This window comes from Carcharodon carcharias, chromosome 3 (assembly GCF_017639515.1).
Source record: "Carcharodon carcharias isolate sCarCar2 chromosome 3, sCarCar2.pri, whole genome shotgun sequence".
Lineage (NCBI taxonomy): Eukaryota > Metazoa > Chordata > Chondrichthyes > Lamniformes > Lamnidae > Carcharodon > Carcharodon carcharias.
The window spans coordinates 104,156,000-104,180,825 of record NC_054469.1 but is presented as its reverse complement, the minus strand read 5'-3'; the positions used below and the strand labels follow the sequence as shown (position 1 = coordinate 104,180,825).

At 45.6% G+C, this 24,826-nt stretch overlaps 1 protein-coding gene across 1 annotated transcript in view; it reads right to left on the bottom strand.

Moving 5' to 3' along the window:
* The window catches only part of sema5a (sema domain, seven thrombospondin repeats (type 1 and type 1-like), transmembrane domain (TM) and short cytoplasmic domain, (semaphorin) 5A), a 244,463-nt gene that overhangs the window by 63,480 nt on the left and 156,157 nt on the right, over positions 1-24,826 (bottom strand). The window contains exons 12-14 of the mRNA XM_041184817.1: positions 19,208-19,325; positions 4,398-4,579; positions 4,022-4,165 (exon numbers count right to left, since the gene is read on the bottom strand). Of these exons, the coding sequence (XP_041040751.1) occupies positions 4,022-4,165; positions 4,398-4,579; positions 19,208-19,325 (444 nt within the window). The remainder of the gene's footprint in view (positions 1-4,021; positions 4,166-4,397; positions 4,580-19,207; positions 19,326-24,826) is intronic.

Below are 24,826 nucleotides of genomic sequence, written 5' to 3'. Positions count from 1 at the left end.
GATATCTTTGTAACTTGTGTTATCCTTACAAATCTGTATACATCTGTAAAAATATAGCTGTGGGTGAAAAAGTGTTGTAATATAATTCATCTTTTCTTGTCAAATAAATGTTGTATTCTTTTGTTAAAAGCTCATCATCGGACTCCTGTGACTCTGTTCAGTGGCCTCTCTCCACGTATCTAAACAAACAAATTAAAAGTTAGGATCTATCAAACAGGGTTCCATTCTGGGATCAGCTTGTCAAGGGGTAACCTCAGCTGGGGATCATAACAAATCGTGTTGACTCATCTGCTCAGCTATTAACTAGAGGTTCAAATTTCTTTTTAAAAGCTAGTAATCTCTATGGGGATTGTAACAAGTGATATTTTCTGGGCTCAATTTTGTGGCTAGGCAGAAGATTCTGCCATCTGGACTGGAAGGAGGAACTGTTGCTGCTCGGGCGGGGATTAATCGCCCAAGTAAGAGTCAGCAAGTGTGAGGGCTGACCACCAAAGGAGTGGAGGTGGGCACTGAGGCAGGGGAGGGGCATGAGGTCAGACCGTGGCAGGTGCTACTGCCATACTTGAAGGGCTTCCAGCACTCAATATCATGGGAACTGCCAGGACATCTCTAGAAAGGAATGAAAGCGACAGAGACCATGGCAGAAGGAAGATCCTGGGTGGCCCCAAGGTTCTGTAATGCCTCCTTGCAGGTTCTCCTCCAGGTTGCAAAGGCATAGCAGAAGGTTCTCTTCGCCGGGGACAGGAGGAGGAGCATGGCTCATGGAGAGTCAGATCCAGCAGACCAGTCAGTGGATGCCATCAATGTGTGCAGACCTGTATGCCATCACCCTGGTCATGAGCTTCCAGTGGCAAAGCAAGGGGGGACAAGTTGCCTGGAGTCTCCATCAGTTCCTCATCCTTCTCAGGTCAGCAGGGAGGTATAACTATGCCTTGTAAAGGAGGAAGAACAGCTGCTTCTGCATCTGGTGACTCCCCTCAGCGCATTCCTGGTGTGAACTGTGACTGTTCAGCTCCTCAGTGACAGCCACACCTCAGGTAGCTGCAACAACAGAGAAGAGTCCTGTACCTGTGCAGGGGCCCCTCAGTATGGTAGAGCCCTCCAGGCCTCAGGCAGACATGGGTGGCCACCAAGGTCATGCCATTGCCCATGAAGCAGCAAGGTCAGCAGCCTTCCTTCAGCTCAGCTGAAAGCTCAGGGGGGAACATCATGTAGAGCATTCATAAAAGAATTAAGAAGTGAACCAGCTGTACTTGGGGTTCAGGGGTGAAGAGAGTGTCAAAGCACGAAGCCTTACATATCTTGTGCCATTTAAAATAAGTTTAATGCGTTGGAGAAACATCTCCTCCCATGTTTTGCAGCCCTATGGGATTTCAGTTATACCCTGGCTTTCTCAAGGAGTTGGTTATGAGAGATCACAGTCAACACTTCACCCTTGCTTCTGTGCGATGTGCAACTGGGCGCAGACTAATGGAACAGTAAATGAAGGACACAACAGCAGGGCTGCAGAAAAGTAAGGCCTTATTGGTGTGAATCCAACAGGTAGTAAGGGTCACATGAAACATCTGTATATATCAGAGCCTCCTGAGTGTCCTTTGCTTGCATCCTGTTGCTCCTTGCCGGAGGTCCCTGGGGTCTCTCATCTTGCATCACCTGGTCAGCAGCCTCCTCCACATCCTCATCATCGGAGGAGGTACTGCTATCCATGAGATCCTCACTGTCCAACTTCTTCCCCCCTCTGCAGCACCAGGTTGCGCAGCAGATCACCAAGGTATTGGAAAGCCTTGTTGGTTCATACTGAAGGGTTCCAACAGATTGATCTGGGCACCTGAATCACATATTCAGAAGCCCAATGGCTAGCTCAATGGTCACTCGGCCAGATCCTTGGCAGGTGGGTTCCTCACAGATGGTAGCAGCTATATCCTCAGTGGATAGCCTCTGTCTCTGATTATCCATTCCTGAAGGCATGCAGGGAGTGGGCAAAGTTGTGGCACCTGGGACTACCAAGTAGGTATGCATTGTGGCTGCTTCCCAGGGGCAGTGCACCCACCTAAAAGATCCTTCTGTGATGGTCACAGACCAGTTGGACATTGATGGAATGGAAGCTCTTCCAGTTGGTAAATGCCACTGGCTGGTCTATAGGAGACTTGACAGCCACATGTATGCAGTTGATCACACGTTGCACCTGGAGGAATCCAGCAATGATCCTGAATCCAATGGCTCTCTCAGCTTGATTATCCAGATTGGTGCAAAAACATATTTGTTGGCCCTCTTGAACAGAGCAATGAACGACCAATTGCGAGATCCCACATGTCTCCAGTGGATCCCTGGAAAGATCCAGAAGCATAGGAGTTCAACACCATGGTGACTTTCAACGTCACTGGCATTGGGTGGTCACTTCTATGAGGCTCCATTCATCCTCCATCATATACAGCTTTACAATATCCAGCAAATTCAAATGCTGCTATTTCTACTTTTGTAAAGGTAGATAGTTAGTTTACTAGTAGATTATCCGATACAGTATTCCACACGAAGAATCAAGACAACTATTACTGCCTTTTGCTCACTATTACGTACAGAATAAATAAACATCATTCGAAGATTTTAATACAATCATGGGATTATGAGCTAAACCACAGCTTGATACAGTGGATGATAAGAGCCCCATTCTTCAACTGGATTGGCTGAATAGCCACCCTGTTGTTTATCCTGCACCCAGGTGCGTGGTGGCTCTTGTTTTGCATCCTGATAATCAGCCTTTTCTTCCTTCCACTTGTGCAGCTGATATCACTTACCTAATTTCCCTAAAGTATATTGTTACCATTGCCATGGAGATACAAAACAGAATCACAGAACCTTCTTTCTTTCTGTCTCTTTTATCTCTCTCTTAATCCCGTCTTTCTTTCTCTCTCTTTATTTCACTTCCTATACATGATTTAAATCAAATTTATACTGCCTGGTTTAGACTCTGACTGACTTAGTGAGACTTCTTCAATTGGATTGGTTGAAAAGCTACACTGTTATTTGCCCTACTCACACATATAACAGATCCCCTGTAGAGAGTGCCATGCCAGACAATGATGACGGCAAGCTATCACTCAAAAGCCCATGAAAAGTCAGTGGGCACCTGTCAGCATCCAACCATTGAATCAAGGCTCTAAACAAAGTCCTTCAGATCTAATCTAATGCGAATGTTCTCTTGTTACAGAGTTCTAACCAAAACAGACCTGACTTGAAATGCAGTGAAACTCAACCCAAAGTAGAAATATGGGCCAGAAATTTGCACTGCTTATATGGGCGTGCACCCCATCTGACAGCACGTAAAATCGCTTGAGGAGATGTCGGGTGTGCGTCCCAACGTCATTGCATACTCGTGCGACATTCCGCTCAGTGAGCGCGCACGCCAGTTGGAAGCACGACAATTAAACCTGAAGGAAGCAATTGAAATTGAATTTATGTGGCCCGTCCTCTTTTACCGTTGGTGGAAGGGCCTTTACATCTTTGCTGAAACCTCGATCCAGGGCAGGATGAAATGTCTGGGGAGAAATATAATTAAAAAATATATTTGAGGACTAATGATTTTTGAGCTTTGCTGCCAAGTGCTTGAATGTGCTGCTGCATAGACACAGTTTAGTGCATTTTTTTCTTGCCATTGAATCTGTCCAGGTCTGCAGCTCCCTGAGGCAGCTCCGCAGCAGCTGTCTGCCTTCAGGGAGCTCGCTAGCAGTGCCCACTGCACGCTCACTTTTGTTGGCGGCCTCCCACTTCCCGTTCCCACCCGCCCCCTGGCAGCGCTGAGGCTTTCTCAGTGTGCGTTACATGCTGACTGGCCGTTAATTAGCTAGCCAGCGGGAAATTGCTTTTGGGGGCTGATCGCAGGTGGAAGCCCATTTCTCATGCACTTCCAGGCCTGCCGATCGCACACACTCAATGATTCAGGCCATGGTAATTACAAATGAACATTTTTCTCTAAAACAAATCATACATTGAAGTCTATCGCTCAAGGAATAATTGCACATACCGCTCTTCGCGATTCTGTCCCACACAGACACGACCCCCGTGCCGAGGAGTTGGGTTGCTACAAGATCGCTGTCGGACCTGAAATCCTATTCCACAACTTGTACTGCAGGGAGACCACAGTGTCCAAGGAGTCCAGCCACCATTCCTATTAAACAATGTGATAAGATGTCAACTTCTTGGTTTGAACAATTACAATCAGAAGATTGAAGATCCTGCATTGTAATGCATAAAATAAAAATCGTTTAGATTTTTCAGATAGCCAACTTTACTGGGACAAGATAATTGTCAAATTAAGAGGTCTGAACCAGGTCAAAACAGGGCTGGTAAATAATACCTGATTTGTGATACTTAGTGTTAATTCCACTCTCTTTGCTTACCTGGAACAGTTTGCGACCTCCATGCTGCGACCCTCACACTGTCGACCTCCACATTGTGGAGCTGGACTATCACACAGGCGGATTCTACAGGTGCATAAACCAATGGCATTACCATCAGTATGACTGCAGGGTTTCCATGGCGACCAGGATCCAAAATTACCATCCGTGGTCATGTTTCGTGTCTAAAAAGGCAAACACCCAGTAAAACATCAGGGCACCACAAAGTAAAACAGGAATTGATTATTTGTGGTTGTTTATGCTACAAATACTGACAAAGGTTATCTCGTATTTTGAAATCAATAAGCTACTGTTTACACATCAATTGCATTCAGATCAGTGATGATCATTACCATTGTAATACATTTCATATTATCACTGGAATGTATAATTCCAAAACAGCACAATCTGCAGAACATCTGGACTGAAACCATACACTTATAAAATACAGTCAATGTTATAGAAGAGCAATCTACTCAAATCATAGTTTGCTGGTTAAAAAAAGCTTATTTTAAAAAACACTTAAAATTAACACATTTAGATGTGATAACTCCTTATTTTCAATTTCTCTAGAAATGCAAGATGTTATTTAATCCTTTACCAATGATGCAGCATTGCTTCAGTATACTTCTGAAAATTAAACTGCTTGTTTAATCACGCAAAGGATTGAGGGGGGAGAAGAAGAAAACAGTATCCTCCAAATTAAATATCTCAAAAAGAGGTACACTAAGAGTGTCCAAGGTGAAAAGTGTGGACATGAACAGGCAGGGTTAAAGTGAGCTGTACGGAGAAAATGACAAACCATCCATTAGTGGAGTCTGTGGATTGAAAGTCATCATAGTAAGACTATAGACCCGGATTTTGCAGTCAGCAGGGCAGTAACAGTGCTGACTACTGACTTTGAAGAAGGCTGTCCACAATGATCTAGCAATCGCTGTGGTGTAGATGTCCTGATGTTAATTTCAATCTGATGCCAAGTCAAAGGGATCTCCAGGCATACAGCAACACTGATAACAAATATGCGATTAAAACATGCCTCAGTTACAGATTATTTAACAAGGCACTACTTCTTCAAGGCATTTTACAGCAAGACTAATAGCATTAAAGTAGACATTCTTGACAGTTCAATGATTTCTCAGTGACTGCAGTCTGAGGATATTTCAACACCATACCCTATGGAGAACTGGAGAATCACTTTCAGCAACTTCTGGATTCCCATATTTAACTGCGCACATGAAGACTCCAAGGCCAGGATTTTATGGCCCCACTGCAGCGTGTCTCCCTCCGGCAAATGCAGCAAGCCATTTAAGTTTCTATTCAGTTTAGCCGGACCATAATATCCTGCCAGGCAGGAGAGGCCGTAAAATCTTGGCCCATAAGTTGCTATCAGTTTCAGGGGAGTAATGACAGTGAACACTGACAGTTGTTCCATCATTACTACTGCAAAATCCAAGTCATAGGTTTTCCTAGTAGGAGAACTCTTCCCAGATAACCTCCATTTTCTGTCTTATGGAAAGGATTGCTGTTCGGTCATGGAAATTTATGGATCATAAAGAGTCCCCAAATTGTTGAACAATAATGATTGCCTCCCTCCAACTACCCAACTTTCAGTTGTTTTTTGCAGCATTCACTTCGACCCATGTGGCTTCATTTGAGGAGCCTTCTAAGATGTCATTCCTCCTTACTGCTGTACTTGATTCTTTGATTAATATTGCGATACCCCCTCCTCTTTTACCTCCCTCCCTGTCTCGCTTGAACACCCTATATCCTGGAATACTGAGCCTCTCTCTCAACCATGTGTCTCTGTGACAACAATGACATCATACTTCCACGTGTTAGTTTGTGTCTTCAACTCATCTGCCTTATTCGTCAGACTCCTTGCATTAAAATAAATACCATCCAACCTCACCAAACTCCCTTGTGCCTTAACTGGCCTATAATTTCTATGACTTCCAGACTCACTTGCTCTCGCTCCTAATTTTGGCTGTGCATCTCCCCCTGCTGAACCTCCTCTCAGGATCCCATACCCCTGAGAAGTTAGTTTAAACCCTCCCCAACAGCACTAGCAAACTTACCCGCAAGCTTGTTGGTCCCATTCCTACTCAGGTGCAACCCGTCCACCTTGTACAGATCCCACCACCCCCAGAAACGGTCCCAATGTCCCAGAAACCTAAAGCTCTCCCTCCTGCGGCATCTCTCCAGCCACGCATTCATCTGGACTAGCCTCCTATTTCTATACTCACTAGCGTGTGGCACCAGAAGTAATCCAGAGATTACTACCTTTGAGGTCCTGTATTTCAATCTGCTTCCTAGCTCCCTAAATTCTGCTTGTGGGACCTCATCCCTCTTTCTATCTATGTCATTGGTACCAATATGTACCACGTTCTGTCTGTTTGCCCACTCCCTTTAGAATGCCTTGCAGCCATTCAGTGACACCCTTGACCCTGGCACCAGGGGGGCAACATATTATCCTGGAGTCACGTCTATGGCCGCAGAAATGCCTGTCTGTTTCCCTTGCCGTCGAGTCTCCTACCACTATTGCTCTTTCTCTCATTTTCCTCCCCGTCTGTGCAGCTGAGCCACTCACAGTGCCATGAGCGCGGCTGCACTCCCCAGAGGAACCATCACTCTCACCGTTTTCCAACACAGAAAAACAGTTCTCGAGCAAGATGCACCCTGGGGATTTCTTGACTGCCTGACACCTTTCTTATTACTGATGGTCACCCATTCCCTCTCTGTCTGCACCTCTATAAACTGTGGCATGACCATATCTAAAAATGTGCTATCCACGAAACACTCAGCCTCGTGGATGCATCTCAGTGCCTCCAGCTACCGTTCAGGCTCCGAAACTCGGAGCTCAAGTAGCTGCAGCTGGTGGCACTTCCTGCACACGTGGTCGGTCAGAGCACAAGGAGCATCTAGGACTTCCCACATGTTGCAGGTGGTACATAACCTGGGTCTGAGCTACCCTGCCATGCCTTTAGTTGAAAAATAAACCCCTTACAGTAAATACAATAAAAAATGTTAAATTATTTATGTACTTCAAATAAAAAAACTAGAACTCTTACCTTTCCTTAGCTTAATCTATTTTAAACTGGAGAAAAACCAGGAAAAAAACACTTACCCACTACTCACCAATCAGCTCTCACCTTTGTGCTGACATCGCTTTTTGAAGCTTCCCCGCACTCACACTGGTTCTGATCTCTCCGCCGCTCTCACGCTGTCTTGTGATGTCACTCTTGTTATTTTCAACAAGAACTGACTGCAGGACACTCTTCCCAGACTGCTTCACCGCAATGCTGACTGCAGGACACTCTTCCCAGACTGCTTCACCGCAATGCTGACTGCAGGACACTTTTACCAGACTGCTTCACCGCAATGCTGACTGCAGGACACTCTTCCCAGACTGCTTCACCGCAATGCTGACTGCAGGACACTCTTCCCAGACTGCTTCACCACAATGCTGACTGCAGGACACTCTTCCCAGAGTGCTTCACCGCAATGCTGACTGCAGGACATTCTTCCCAGAGTGCTTCACCGCAATGCTGAATGCAGGCCACTCTTCCCAGACTGCTTCACCACGAAGCTGACTGCAGGACACTCTTCCCAGACTCAGCTGAATTGTCTTCTCATAGCTCCCTTACTCATCCACTCACAAACCCAGACTCCATAGACTTCCTGAAGAGTGTGTTTAAAGAGGAATACTTTGCACTTTAACAACTGAGAGGATCGCTGGCAATGAGCACAATGCCTATAGCAATCACCTCAGAAGTTGGGGATCCATGGTGAAGACAGAGGAGTGTTTTTTTTTCATCTCTCTTGGGACTGCAGCAAGGTAAGCAGCTGAAGTTGTTAGAGAATGCATGAGGTATCTAGTTTCTTATTCGCTGCAAATATTTTTATGAATATTTCAGAAATTAGATCATGAGAGCATTCAGAATTGAGCTTCTACTGCAATGTGGCCTGCAAGCCATTGGGGACTAACAAACCAAAGAGAAAAGCAGGTATAAGGAATCTAACCAAGACACCCTGCTTGCTAATTCCAATCAAACCGTCCTATGCGCTTTAAGCCTAGTTTGTTAAATAAGACCTCCACTGAAATGAAAGGGGAAATCAGGTTAACATCACCAATCTCCAGTACCTGACTAACATCTGTATCTGGCACAAGGATCACAAACTACAGGGGAGGGAAAGCATTTAACCATCTGACTCATGTTTCTATTAAAAATGTTATTGCCATCATCCTAAAATTTTACCAGAAGACAATCCCAGACATTGAAATTCTTTGCTTGAAGAAATGCTTCCAGACATTATTCTGAAACTTATTTTTAAGTAGCATATACTGTGTGTGTGGAGCTATATTCACAGACCTTGTGTTCACAGGAACAGCAAGCCAGAGCAGCAGTGCTACAATGTTGAAGTCCCATCCACAACCTCATTTCCCATGCATGGGTTTCCCACTGGAAACTCACTGAATCATCTCTATGTTTCCATCTCTTTCTATCTTATATCAGTAAGCTGCTGATTATCTTTCCACTCTGTTTAGTATACTTAGTAGCGCTATTAGGTCATATTCATCTCCTTGCAGGACTCAATATTCAGTGTTTTGCTAGCCCTCTGTTAGAGATCAACACTCAGCACTACCTCTCCACCACCATTCTTAACCCTGCCATTGTTTCTGTGTTGTCAGAATGCTTGTCCGATATCCATCCTGAAAGATCTACAATTTCCTCTACATAAACACCAGGAAGACAAAAGCCATCATCAGCCCTGCCAGAGCTTTCACAGTATTGCTCTGATTTCATCTTCCTCCTTGGCCATTAGGTCATGTTGAGCAGGCTGATTGCAATCTGGCATCCTACTTGACCTCAGACTGAGCCTCCAACCCAATGGTCTCTCCATCACAAAGTATGCCTGCTTCTAACATTCAGCAACATTGCCCAACTCAGTCTCTGCCTCAGCTCATCTGCTGCTGAAACCCTCATCCATACTTTTCATTACCGACGGACTCAACTATTCCAATGCTCTCCTGTTCAGCCTCCTATCTTCCACCTTCCATCAGCTTCGCCTCATCCAAAACTCCACTGTCCACATCCTACGCTATATCTAGTTCTGTTCACACATCACTGCTATTCTGCTGAACAACATTAGCACCAGCTGCCCTAACACTTCAAATTTCTTACCTTTGTGTTTAAATCCCCCCCCAGCCTCACCATTCCCTATTCCTGCATCTTGCTCCAGTCCTAAACTTGCAAATGCTGTGTTCCTTCAACTCTGGATCTCATCCATGCCCCTCTCTTCACCCCATTATGGTCAGCTGTGTAATCTGGGTCGAAGGCTCTGGAATTCCCTCCCTAAATTACGTCCCCCCCTCCATCTTGATTTTAATGATCCTCCTCAGATATCTACCTCTTATCTTTTGGTGACACTTAATGGCCTGGACTTTGCCTGAAATCAGCAAAGTCCGATAGCAGGTAGGGAAATCGGTGTTTGACCCGCCAACGGCAATGGCAGAATTTCTCCCCTTAACATGTGAACACTGTTAACAAGAATCAGAGGCACAGGATTTACGTTGGGTCACTGGCGAGGCGGCGACAGATTCGCCTACCCCACTGTGACTTCAGGCCTTCAGTAATTCAGGCGCCATATTTAAAGGCCACCCCTGTTCAGAGCTAGCACTGCCCAAGGGATAGGAAGCTGCTGGGAACTGATGGCTGCCAAAGAGAGGAAACATGATGCCCCCAAATTTTGCAATGCCTCCCTCGAGCGCCTACTGGACACAGTGGAGGCCAGCTGCAATGTCCTCTACCCTCCAGTCTGGGCAAAGACCAGCAAGCAAGGTTACCAATCCAGTGTGGGAGGCGGTAGCAGCAGTGGTCAGTGCCAATGCCCTGCAAAAGAGGACAGCCACCGAGTGCCAAGTGAGGATGAATAATCTCCATTCCTCCAGGATAAGTCACTCTTCTCACTACTCTCAACTCATGCATTCACAAACCCATCACACATCTATAGGGTCCTCACTCACTGCCAGTTCAAGGAACATCACCATTCACTCTCTCACACTCACATTCATCTGCTCTGCAGATCGTGTCCTCATCCTGTTCAAGGCAACACTCAGCACCCACACGTGTCAAGCATCCTTCTCATCTAGCCAGACAGGCATCCTGCTTACACTCTCTCCATCTGTCTTAACGCAGGACAAGCTGGCACACAACAAAAGGGAAAGGTCGCAGACAGCTGAAGGAATGCCTGACATCAAGGTCCTGACAGGCTTTGAAAATAGAGCAATTGAGCTGGTCGTCGAGGATGTGGGCCGTTCCTGTGCTAACGGTGAGGTCTGTGCTGCCCAACCAAGTGAGGATCCAGCAGTGAAACATCCATCAGACAGCCATGCCATGAGTAATGTGTCCTTTTTCACAGGCCACTGCCATATATTAATTATCTCCCCTTGCTTCCACAAGGACATCTGAGAAGCAGCCAAGGGGGTCCATGAGCCAGGGCCTCAACTCCAGCCCCAAGGACACCACAGAAGAGAAATCCGCAGACACTGATATTGAAGTCCCATCACAGCCTCGCCCACACCCTCCACCAGCACAGAGACACGCATCTCGGTGGGATCTCATTCTAATGTAGCCTTGGAGTCACAATCTGGTGAACACATCGTACTGTCTGATCCACAACAGGCGGAGGCAGGGACATCCCAGGTTGCTGGCACTCGGAGGACTGCTAGAGGCCAGGAATCCACTGAGCCTGCACCAGATGAGGAGCCTTGGAACTCGGTCATGTCACGGTTGCTGGAGCTACAAAAGGAAGCTTGGGAACATTAGGAAGGTATATCCGCTACACTCCTCAGGTTGAAAAGCATGACAGAGGCATCCGTCCACCTTCAGTCTGAGGTGAAATTGCTGGCATGGCAATGCATCGAGGTCAACACTGATATTATGGTGGCCGACATGGGAACCTTGGTCCAGGACATCGGTCCTGCACTGCTGCAGGAGCTGCACCCCATTGCAGAGGCACTTGCTGGCATCCATCAGTTTGACCACGAGGTGGGGGGGGGGGTGGGGTGGGTATCTCGAGGTCACTCCAGCTGCCTCTTCCTCTCAAGGAGCCAGCCAGGGACCCTCGGACACCCATAGGGAGGAGGATCAGCAGGTGCACACCCTGGGCCATCCACCTAGGTGACTCTGGAGTGATTGACCCATCTGAATCCCATCCTCCAGTGACCCCAGCAGCTCCAGCTCTAAAGGCCAAGGAGGATGGCATTGCCACACAGCAGGACGCTGAAAGCAGGCCGAGGCCCACCAGGTCTCAACCCTCCAGGAGGACGCCTGCCAAGGTCATCACAGGCAGGGCACAGCTGTCAACAGGCTGCCTCTACCTTTGCTGTGGATGTCGGGGGAGCACCGAGATGTCACTACGGGGTTAGGAAGGGTTAGGGGGTTAGGAAGACGTATTTGCACAATATGGGCATGGGTGTTAATTACTTGTATATAATATTGACTTGTAAATACACTCCCAAGAATGTCTCCTCATCTATGGCTCCCTGTATGATGAGCAGTGCTCATGTCATTCACAAAATGAAGAGAAGTGTCATAGTTCTGGGCCTTTCCCGTACAGTGTGTAACCTTCTGAGCACAGTGACTGTCCAGTTCAAAGTCACTCTCCAGATTAGTGATGCCTGCACTTCCATGCGGCTTGTGTTTGCTACAAGAATCACATACCCAAGCGTCACTGGGTTCCGAGGTTATCTCCGTATGCTCTCAGGACCTCAGAGGTGGGGCTACCACCCCTATCTCATCAGCATTCCTGACAGGTGAAGGTGTGGTGCTGAGGGAGAACAGGTGATGAAGTCTACCCAAGGATCAAGTTGTCTTAAAGTCCATGTGCCCACTGTTTCTCAGCAGCATCTCCCTGACATGATCCCCTTCACAAAGCGCAAGTGTGCTGCCTCAGCCAGACAGCCATCAGACATTCCCAGATGCAATGTGAAAGCCCTGGGGAGTGTCTTCACTGCATCTCATCATCATCCGCCTAGAATCTTGCTGCAATGAGGGCCTCACGGGTGCACCCACCTCGCTTGGCCAGTGTAATGGTCTGATCGCCTGCACCCACCCCTTTCAGGAGCTCATCACCCTCATCCCCTTCGACTTCCTCCTCACCGGAAGAGACTTGCAGTTCCTCCATCTCCTCATCATCCATGTTCCCATTTGCATCGCCAGGTTGTGTAGCACATGGCAGGCCACGATACTGCATGAGTCCCTCTGGGCAGTGTACTGAAGTGCTCCAGCAGATCTGTTGAGGCACCGGATGCCTATGGTATGCACTACCAAAGTCCTGGTTGCCTTATTGTAACTTCTCTCAGCAGGAGTCTGAGGCTGCCGCATGGGCATCATCAGCCACATGCTTTGTGGGTAGTCTTTGTCCCCAAGGAGCCAATCCTGCTGCCTGTGTTATCCTTAAGACTTGCTGAGGATGTACGCGTTGTGGATGCTTCCGGGTTATCTTGCACAAATATGCACGATTCATTGTTATGGTCGCAGACCAGCTGAACACTGAGAGAGTGGGAGTCTTTGTGGTTCACATACTAGACTGCTTGTTGCCAGGGAGATTTTACAGCCACTTGAGTGCAGTCGATGGCATCCTGCACCTATGGGAACCTGGAAATCTTAGCAAATCCCAGTGTTCTTGCTTCTGGCTTGTCTGATCTCTGTCGAGGTTGACAAAGTTGTGTGGCTTGGCAAAAATGGCGTCCTTGACCTCCTGGATACGTTTGTGGGTGGAGGCTTGAAGATCCCACACAGGTCCCAATGGAGCCCTGGAAGGAGCCACTGGTGTAGAAATTGATCACAGTGGTCACTTTCACTGCAACTGGCAGTGGATGCCCTCCGAGTCCCCATGGCACCAAATCCTGCAGAGGGTGGCATATGAGAGTGACCAGTTTCCTTGACATGTGTAGTCGGCGACACTGGTTCTTAGTCATCTGAAGGTAGCACATGCGCTGTTTGTAGACCCTGGGTCTAGTGAGGCGCCTACGAACAACGGCTGTCTGGGTTTTATCCTCTGCATGTGGAGGAGGCCCTGCCGCCCCTTTGTCTTGAGGTTTGGCGAGCCAGGTGCTTCTGTCGCATTCTTCTCCGTCTTCTCTCCTGCCTATAAGCAATGAGGCAGACAGCGAGCTCACCAGGCTCCATCTTCCTGATGGTCTCCTCACTGCTGTATCAAAGAAAGAGATGCAAGGGTCAGCAATTGTCTCCTAAGGACGACTCTTCATCAAGTCATCGCCTGCAGCTGCCTCTCCAGGCCCCTTGACGCAAGCCAGAGTCATGGCTGCCACATAGATGCCCAGCGTTTTGTGCGCATGATGGTTGACCAAAACCCCACCCAGCACCGCCCCACACCACATGACCAAGTGGAGACAGCTTCGGCCACTCGACTGTATCCTGAACTCTCAATTCAGGCACAGGCATTGTCCTAACCAACACTCTGTGGCTTCGCAGCTTGTTTGGGCCATGAGGGTAACTTATCAATGTCAACTTAAACATAATGCAAGGGACTGGGAGGGACCCCGCCCTCAGTGTTCCATGGCCACCTTTCCCAAGGAGATCATCAAGCTTGCCCAGTTGCCCAAAGGTTCTACAGCACCACAGCACTCATTCAAGTTTGAAGTCTGCAATGAGAGGTTAAAAGTAGAGGAGCAATCACTGGCATTGTCAAAAATTAGTGCTGCTCGAGTGGACACAATTGCTTGGCTAGCCTAACTCCAAACATGTCAATTGAGCTCAAGCTAGACAGTCTCAGTTGTGGAAGAGTGCTCATCTTTGATATGTTTTTCCATTTGCCTGGTCATTTCCTTCCAAGCCACCACCAACCCCCCCAACCTCCAGCATTTGGTCATGTGCAACCTTCAGTCTGTGCTGCCATGACATCCCCCACCCCCACCACACTGTTGCCCTTGCTCTGAGGTTCCCTTGTCTCTGACACTGTTGCTCTTGCCCCAGCACCACAAGCCAGTTAAGGGAGCTGTGCTAAGTATACTCCTGTATTATAAATGACCTGAGAATGTTTCCTATTGACAGTTAGGGTTGACATTCCTGAGAATTGCCCGACAATCTACTGAATGGGGGATGAATCCAGGTCAGAGGCACAGAGGGAGACTAAGGAATGAACTAGGGCAAGTGAAAGAGAGGGAGACTGTAAAATAGGTGGACATGGGATTAAGCAGCTCCTGTAGAGCTGCATGCAACAGCAACATGATAAGTGGGAGTGACACCAAGGGAAGAACAATCAGTAAAAGGATGAGGGATAATTTGGCGTTTCACTGTGGGTAAGGGGTGAAAGATTTCCATTGGTGGATGAATGTGGAACAAGAGGGCTCTCAATGGAAATACCAAGGGAGAAGGGAGAAAGAAAGTCTTTGAACAGAGGGCTATTAGGCCATGGGATGCTTCCCTCAAAGTGGCTATCAAGGCAGTCTAGAACATTATTTAGCTATCAAAACATTTCACTGAGCTACTGATGGAACCAAAGTTCCTCTCGGGGGAAATTTTATGGAGCCATCAAGAGTGCTAACATGGTATCTGTAGTGACTTAATTAGGCGGGACACAAAATCTCGATTTCCCAACATGGTTGAGATGCAGAGATAAAGCTAGCGGCATGTCGGGCCTCATGCTGGCCTGTGGTGGGTTCGCACTTGTAATACTATAGCATGTCATGAATACTCATTAACGTTAAACTTATTTTAATTATGTCCTACTTTCAAGGCTAAGTCAGCACCACAGGAGAATCTTGTGGCACCCAGTTCACGTTTGTTTAAAGATGGCATGCACCTGTTGGCATTGTGCAGTTGTGTTTAAGGTCAGGGGTTTTCCTTGTTGAACTCTACACCACCAGGAAGGGGAGCAGGAGAATAGCAGCTATCATGGAGGCTCAGGACTGGCAAGGTTGAATCAATGGTCAGGAGTTAGGAGAGTGTGGAGTGGAGTCGAGGGCATGGAGGAGTGGAAGAAGGATCGATCAGAGGACACAGGGGGGAGTTGAAGCATGGTGGAGTCAAATGGGGAGGGCCTGTTGTCCTGGGTGGGAACATGCAAGGTAAAAAATGAAGGGCCTAAAGGTAATGTCAGCACTGCCCAAATGTGGGTCTATCTCAGGGTGTTGGCTGGCAGAGTCCTTACAGGGCTTAGAGTTCACCTCCAACATTTCAATTATCCCCACTGAGTAACCTCAAACAATGTCCTTTACAACGCATAGAAGGGAAGGCCAGCTGAGCCTGCAAGTTCAGCCATGTCCCACTGAGTGGCGAGTACAACAATGGACATTAACATGAGCATTCAATAAAGAGTGAATGCAAAAACACAACATTGTTTCTTCCACAAGAAAGGAAATGTCTCTAACTCCCTTGTAACTATCAAGGCATGCCAACCATGAGGTGTGCCAATACATTTGGATCTCTGACTGAGTTAGTCTCAACAAATAACAATGATGCACACATGAATAAAGTGAAACTGATGTAATGTGAAATATTTATGTGAAATTTATGTTGAAAAACACCCATGTCACCTTTGTGCTCTCAAGTCTTATGTTAAGGGCAATGAAGTTGGACAGGAAAGTTTTGGCGGTGATGAAGAGCCTGATTGCTTGACCAAGAAATTCTCTTATTGCCGACCTGTAGTTGCAGCACTGTCAGCTGACCATGGGTTTCATCGCTGGAAAGCAACCCCCACCCACCGTAGAATCACACGCAAGCGGGCCGCCAGCACTTTAAATTTTAACTGTAATCACAAGGGAAAGGGGCAAAAGCAAGAGCGCAATTCCGCCATCAGGAACGGCACACCACTGACAAAATTCTACCCCACATGTCTGGTTTCCCATTGCCAATCTCTTCCCAAACTTCATTTTCCCCTTCAGTTCATAATCGTACTGACACCGGGTGACAAACTTGGAAAATATGTATTGCGTTCCATCACTCCACCCCCACCCCACCCAGCACAGACACTTTGATAAATACAAAACTTACTCAATTTTTTGTTTTAAAACTGTGTATCGCCAGATACAATCAGGATAGCGTCACCATGCTGCTTCTTTATTTTATTTGCAAGACAAACCAGCAGAACCCCTTTCAAAAGCAGTAGACACAAAATCACACAATAATTAAGTTTGGAAACTTAGCTCAGCCGCTTCTCATTTTAATCTGCCTATTTCTTTTCTAGTCTTATTGCTTTCATTCTGCGTACTGCTCAACTTAGAAATGATGGTAGGAGGACACAGGGCCGTGTTGTGAGCATCTCTATAATTTTATACTTCCACAATGTCACTTACTGATGGCTGAGTTAAATACAAGTATTACATTTTTTTCATACATTATTGGAGGACAAGGAACACCTAGAGGGAGCAATTTTTGTTCATTATTTTTCTTCTAACAGATTGAAACAACTTTGATAGTTTTATAAAATATTAATTTTCCTGCCTATGTGAAGGCCTTAATCAGGCCCCTGAGCATCACAATTATTTCCCAGTCGAGGAACCATGGAGCAGGCCCTGTATGACAAGGTGGTGGGCGAGCTTTTTGGGCAACCTGTGCGCAACTCCAGAAATCCAGAGCTCCAAGAATCCATGCTACTGGTTGGGAAATCATTTCCAGAAGCAAAGTAAAAGCGATCCCAAAGTACCCAATCCTCTTGCTCATGATACCTCTTAAGCAATCTTATGTAAACAAAGCTTTTTCGCATTTTGAAAGAATAGAAGCCTATCAATTGCTGGAAATGATCAGTACCATAGAATGATATAAGAAACCTGATCCCACTGCACTGGTTTCTAACCATAACTCTGTTCCTTCCTCAGCTTCAAATGTCTGTCAGTCAAACATGGTGGCATAGTGGGAACATCACTAGACTAGCAACTCAAAGACCCAGGTTAATGCTCTGGGGGCATGGGTTTGAATCCCATCGTGGCAGCTGGTGAAGTTTAAATTCAATCAATTGAATCTGAAACTGAAAGGCAGTCACAGTAATGGTGACTGTGAAACTATTGTGGTGAGAACCCATCTAATTCACTAGTGTCCTCTAGGGAAGGAAATCTGCTGTCCTTACTGAGCTGGCCTATATGTGACTCCAGACCCACAGCAACTTGGTTGACTCTTAAATACCCTCGGAAATGGCCGAGCAAGCCACTCAGTTCAGCAGCAATTGGGAATGAGCAACAAATGCTGCCCTTGCCAGTAACACCTACGTCCCACTAAACAATAAAAAAAAACTGCTTCAATTGTACTGCCTGGTCATTGGTTTATTTAGTTTAAACTAAAAGCATCAGTGTGTGTATGTCAGCCAAGGCTCAATTGGTTACACTCTTGCTTGAATCAAAAGGCTGCAGGTTCAAGTCTCACTCCAGGACTTGAGCACGAAAATCTAGGCTGACACTCTAGCTCAGCACTGAAGGTGTGCTGCACTGTCCTGTCAAAGGTGCTGTCCTTTAGATAAGATATTAAACTGAGGCCCGCTCTGCTTTCTCAGATGGACATAAAATATCCTATGGCACTAATTTGAATAAGATTGGGGAGTTTATTCCCCTTGTCCTAGCCAATATTTAACCCTCATTCAACGTCATAAAAACAGAAACTTTGTGGGCCTTAGTAAGTACAAATTGACTGATATGTTTCCTACTTGCAACATTCAAAAGTACTTCATTGGTTATAAAGCATTTTGGAACGTCTTGTGGTCATGAAAGGCATTATATTTATTCAAGTTTTATTTTAAATGTGGCTTCCTCAAATGATCCATTAAGCAAATGCAGTTCACCACCGCCTTCCCAAGGGCAATTAGGGATGGGTAATAAATGCTGGACTAGCCAGTGACGCCCACATCCCTAGGCTGAATAAAAAAAAATCTGACACCTAGCAACACATACCACAAGGATTCTCCTCAGAACGCCAATGAAATTTCTTCTTCTCCCCCACTCCACCCCATAGGGAACCTCACCACCCAACAACTACCCTGCTGCATTTAAAAGATAATGGAGGTACAGAATCCAGGAAGCCAATTGATTTTAATGATTTCTACCTTAAAATACTGCCACCCCCATTACATCCTTGGGCAGCAACAGAAAGCCTACTGAAGCTCTTTTTGCAGAGAAGGGACCTCCCACTCTCTTCTGCCCCAATCACTCGCTCTTAACAGCCCTCAACTAAATCTCATAGAAAATCCTTGGAGGTCCTCTCTCTCTTGCATTGCAACAGCAGTCACCACACTTCCCGGGTTGGCAGCTGCAGACTCCCTCAGCGTGGCAAAGATTCAGCTGGGACTACTTTCCATTAATAATAAGCTCTGATGTAACAGATAGATCAGGATCATAGTGGGGCCAGGGCAGTGGGCAAAAGTCACATCCCATCCCTCCACCAGTGGAGAACCCAACCACAAGAGGAAAAAATCGACTGGGAAGTGTACAAGTGAGGATGTTGGATGAGGATATGCTTGGCTGTGAAGCTCTCTATAGTTAAGTAGTCTACAGTAACTGACTGCCTCAGCTCACGAATACAAAATGGACACTTAGGTAAGTTAAGCGCTGAACTCGGCACCCTCTTTAATCATTACACTCAGGAGAGGAGGGGCAAGAGTAAAAAACAAGCCAGGTGAGCAGTTCCAGCACATGATATTTCTCCACATTAACCACTGGTATAAATCTTTAGTGGAGAACTAAAGAACAATAGAAAATAAGCAATACAACAACTTTTCTAACAGCAATTCAACTAATCATTTTACCACAAAAATTTGAAGCTTTGAAAGGATGAGGTAATTTTGTGAATGAACATACTCACTGGACACAAACTGATTTCTTGCTCCCACTGGGTCATACTCATGCTCTCTTCTAATGTCGTACATTTCTTTAAGACCAAGTCCCAACCACAGTAAGGGTCTTGAGCTCCTACGCATGAACTGTAGGACCAGGATAAAGAGGTCAACTTTTAACTTTCAGCTTTGACCCACGCATACAGTTGAAAAGACAATCATAGTATATTTGTGCAACTTTTATTATCTGTGTATGCATGTGTACATTTGGATCAGCAAGAAATTAATTGTGTCTTCTGTTCTTTGGAAGACACGAGGTCAACAAGTTGAGACAAAAACAGTCCATGAGAATCTTTCCGAGTTTAATCTATTTTCGTAGCTGTCAACACAGTAAAAAAAAGCTAAAAGTTAGATTTATGATCAATGAGAATGATAAACACTGCAAATCTTTATGTTTATTTTTGATAATGGTTTATGTAGTGAAACAAATTGATCCCGAGTATCCCCAGGGACCCAATCCCAGCATTTACACAGGGGCTGTGCCTTCTTGTGACCTCCACCAGTGACCCCCCGCACCAGCCAGGAGCCTGGGCTGCATAGTTAATAAAGCCCAAGAGAGAAATCTGGATGGACGGATTGTGGTGGCAGGCAGCTATTCCTCCACGAGTTTAGGGAAACCCAGTCAGAATATTTTTAAGTACCTTTTCATGAAACAAAAATGTCCGAATTAAATCAGTACATAAACCTCAATGGCCAACAATGATGGTAGGCTATCACTGGATCAATGATGGATGGGTGCGCATGAAAAATGGAATGTTATTGGCAATACTTAATGCAATTCAAAGTTAAACTTGAAGGGAATTGTAGCTTTGGGGACCTACAAAATAAAACATTTTGAGATAAAAATTTTATGACATCTTTGCACATTGGAAGTGCATGGAACGCAAGAACACAACAAATAGGAGCAAGAGTAGACCATGTGGCCCAATGAGCCTGAACCACCATTTAATCCAATCATGGCTGATCTTGGGCTTCAATTCCACTTTCCTGCCTGTCCCCCATGCCCCTTGATTCCCTGAGAGAACAAAAATCAGTCTATCCAGCCTTAAATGTATTCAATGATGGAGCATCCACAGCGAGGGCAAAGAATTCCAAAGATTCACAACTCTTTGAGTGAAGCAATGGCAAGATAGCAGGTTTGTCGTACGAGGAGAGATTTTTTTTTATTGGGGATGTGAGCTTCGCTGGCTGGCCAGCATTTATTGCATATCCATAGTTGCCCTTGAGAAGGTGGTAGTGAGCTGCCATCTTAAACCACTGCAGTCCATGTGGTGTAGGTACACCCACAGTGCTGTTAGGAAGGGAGTTCCAGGATTTTGACCCAGCGACAGTGAAGGAACGGCGATATATTTCTGAGTCAGGATGGCGAGTGACTTGGAGGGGAACCTCCAGGTGGTGGTGTTCCCATCTATCTGCTGCCCTTGTCCTTCTAGGTGGTAGTGATCTTGTGTTTAGAAGGTGCTGTCGAAGGAGCCTTGGTGAATTCCTGCAGTGCACCTTGTAGGTAATGCACACTGCTGCTATTGTGCGTCAGTGGCGAAGGGAGTTAATGTTTGTGGATGGGGTGCCAATCAAGCCAGCTGCTTTGTCCTGTACGGTGTCCAGCTTCTTCAGTGTTGTAGGAGCTGCTCTCATCCAGGTAAGTGGGGAGTATTCCATCACACGCCTGACTTTGCCTTGTAGATGGTGGACAGGCTTTGCGGAGTCAGGAGGTGAGTTACTCTTCACATGGTTCCTAGCCTCTGACCTGTTTTTGTAGCCACAGTATTTATATGGCTAGTCCAGTTCAGTTTCTGGTCAATGGTAACGTCCAGGATGTTGATAGTGGGGGACTCTGATGGTAATGCCATTGAACATCAAGGGGCAATGGTTGGATTCTATCCTGTTGGAGATGGTCATTGCCTGACACTAGTGTGGTGCGAATGTTACTTGCCACTTGTGAGCCCAAGCCTGGATGTTGTCCAGGTCTTGCTGCATTTGGACATGGACTGCTTCAGTATCTGAGGAGTCACAAGTGGTGCTGAACATTGTGTAACCATCAGCAAAAATCCCCACTTCTAACCTTATGATGGAAGGAGTGTCATTGATGAAGCAGCTGAAGATGGTTGGGCCTAGGACACTACCCTGAGGAACTCCTACGGTGATGTCCTGGAGCTGGGATGACTGACCTCCAACAACCACAAGCACCTTCCTTTGTGCTGGGTATGACTCCAACCAACGGAGAGTTTTCTCCCAATCCTACTGACTCCAGTTTTGCTCGGGTTCCTTGATGCCGCACTTGGTCAAATGCTGCCTTGATGTCAAGGGCAGTCACTCGCATCTCACCTCGGGAGTTCAGCACTTTTGCCCATGTTTGAGCCAAGGCTGCAATGAGGTCTTTATCTACCTTATTAATTACTTCCACAAAAAAACACCTATAAACAGGATCGTTAAACAGGGTTTCCCTTTAGTAAAATCTTGTTGACTTGTTCTGCCTCCATCACCAAACCAGGCAGTGAATTCCAAACACCCAGCACCCTCTGGGTGAGGACGTTTTTCCTCACGCCCCTTCTAATCCTTCTACCAATCACCTTAAATCTGTGCCCCCTGGCAATTGACCTCTCCACTAGGGGAAACAGGGTATCCCTGTCTACTCTATCCAGGCCCCTCATAATCTTGTACACTTCAATCAGCTCACCCCTCAGCTTCCTCCGTTCCAAGGAAAACAACTCAGCTGATCCAATCTTCCCTCATAGCTTCAATTTTCCAGCCCTGGCAACATTCTTGTAAATCTCCTCTGTACTCTCTCCTGAACAATTGTGTCCTTCCTGTAATGTGGTGACCAGAACTGTACACAAAATTCCAGCTGTGGCCTAACCAGCATTTTATACAGTTCCATCATTATATCCATGCTTTTGTATTCTATACCTTGCCCAATAAAGGAAAGCATTTCATATGCTTTCTTTACCACCTTATCTGCCTGTCCTGCCACCTTCAGGGACCCATGGACAGGCACACCAAGGTCTATCACTTCCTCTAACCCTCTATCCTTCCTCTATTCCCTAGCTTTGTTCGTCCTCCCCAAATACATTACCTCATACTTCTCTGGATTGAATTCCATCTGCCACTTTTCTGCCCACTCAACCAAACCATTGCTATCATTCTGGAGACAACAGCTATCCCCTTCACTATAAAGTACACCGCCAATCTTGGTGCCATCTGCAAATTTCCTAGTCATGCCACCCACATTTAAGTTCAAATCATACATAACAAACAGCAAGAGACAAACACTGAGCCTGTGGAATGCCACTGGAAACTGTTTTCCATTCGCAAAAACATCCATCGACCTTTGTTTCCTGTCGCTGAGCTAATTTTGAACAACTCACCACATTCCCTGTATCCCGTGGGCTTTTACTTTTCAGACCAGTCTGCCATGTGGGGCCTTGTCAAATGCCTTACTAAAATCTGTGTAGACAACATCCACTGCACTATCCTCAACCTCCTTGATACTTTCCTCAAAAAATTTGATTAAATTGGCAAGACACGATTTTCCCCTAACAAAACCATGCTGACTATCCCTAACTAATCCATTCCTTTCTAAGTGGCAGTTTATCCCATCTCTCAGAATTGATTCTAATAATTTGCCCACCACAGAAGTAAGATTGACCAGCCTATAATTTTCTGGCCTGTCCCTCGTATCCTTTTTAAATAATGGTACAATGTTTGTGGACCTCCAATCCTCTGGTACCTTGCCTGTGTGTGGTGAGGATTGGAAAATGATGCTCAGAGTATCCATTATGTCCTTCCTGGCTTCTTTTAACAGCCTGGAATACAATCCATCTGGCCCTGGTGATTTATTCACCTTCAAGGATGCCAGTCCCTCCAGTACTTCCTCTCTCACTGTGCTTATTGTATCTAATATTTCACATGCCTCCTCTTTAACTAGAATATCAGCTCCATTTCTCTGTTGATATTAATTTCCCTAATTTTCTCACTTTTTTAACCCCTGGTTTACTGTTCATTCCTGGAATGAGACTTGTGTCTTCTACTGTGAAGACAGGCACAAAATATTTGTTCAAGGCCTCTGCCATTTCCTCACACAATTTCTCCTGTCTGATTCTCTAACAGACCAACATTTACTTTAGCTACTCTCTTCCTTTTTATATACTTATAAAAGCTCTTAGAATCTGCTTTTATATTGCTGGCTAGTTTACTTCCATATTCTGTTTTGTTCCTTTTTAGCAACTTCTTGGTTGCGCCTTACTGGTTTCTAAAACACTCCCAATCCTCAGACTTGGTACTGTTTTTTGCAATATTGTAATCCATTTTACAGAATTCCCATTCTACTGTGAGAATACTGCCAGACACCAACCCCACTCCTCGAGAGAAATTAAGGGTGGGCAATGAATGCTGGCCTAACCAGCAATGTCCACATCCCGTGAAATAATAGAAAAAAAAATGTTAAAATGTAAGAGGGTGGCTAGAAATATGCCCCTCCTCTGTTCCCCTTCCCCAGATTGGGGTTTGCTGTTTTTTGTTTGAATGGGATGGAAACCTAGCAGATCTGGATCCTGCTGCCAGAATTACACCCGAGTTGAGCTGAGGATCACATTGTTTCTGGCCTTTTGATACCGTGGGCATTAACATTAGTATTAACATGACAGAATGAATTAATGGCCTAATGATCACAAATGCATAATCACAGCAACATCCACTTGGCACACAGAATCAGCTAGCAATCATGGTCAGCCTAGCAATCATTGTGGGTTCAAGTCTCACTGGTAAAAAAAAGCTTGTTTTCTTATTGATTTATTAAAATCCTGTGCCAGTACAAAACCAGAATGTGTACTATAAAAAAGAGATAAAGGTCCAATGGAATAACAGGTAGGAAACTCTAAAGCTAATCTATCATCAAAGATTATACACCCAGGTGCAGTAATATGCAATTATCCTGTTTTGCTAATTTTTTTATTCAAAATTCAGCAAATAATTCAGAGGTGAGATAATTCTATGGAGTATTATGGCTGCTTTCATCAACATATGAAACAATGCCAGTAAAATTCTAACCTCTGTAAAGTTTATTTTTCATAATTCTTTCAGTTAATCTACGGCCTACCGTTTCTGCTGATAAATGGTGTCAGAGCAGCCCAGACATAGCCTTTGTGATCTCTGCTTTGAAAACTCTAATCCAAATGTGGGTTTAACTGCCACAGACTGTCTGAGATAGGAAAGACAAAATGTGAACTGCAATAAAAGCCTACAAAGCTGCTTTGATGAGAAGTTAGCCTGATAGACGATATGAGATGAAAAGTCTATGACTTGTCAATACATCATTAAGTACCTCTGTGTGCTGGCTCAGCTAGTGTGCTGTTGAGCGGTTCCTGCCTTCAGCTTCGAAATAGCCGAGAAAATTGAAAAGAGAGAAACTGGAATCATCAACCCATGGTTTTAGTGCTCACCATTCAATACCCACTATCCCCTGAGCAAACTAAACAGTGGCAGTCAGCATTGATCCACTCCAGACAACAAAAACAAAGAAGATAAACTCACCTATTACTAGAACTCTAGCCCCTTCAATATAGCACTGTGTAACAACTGCAACCACATTA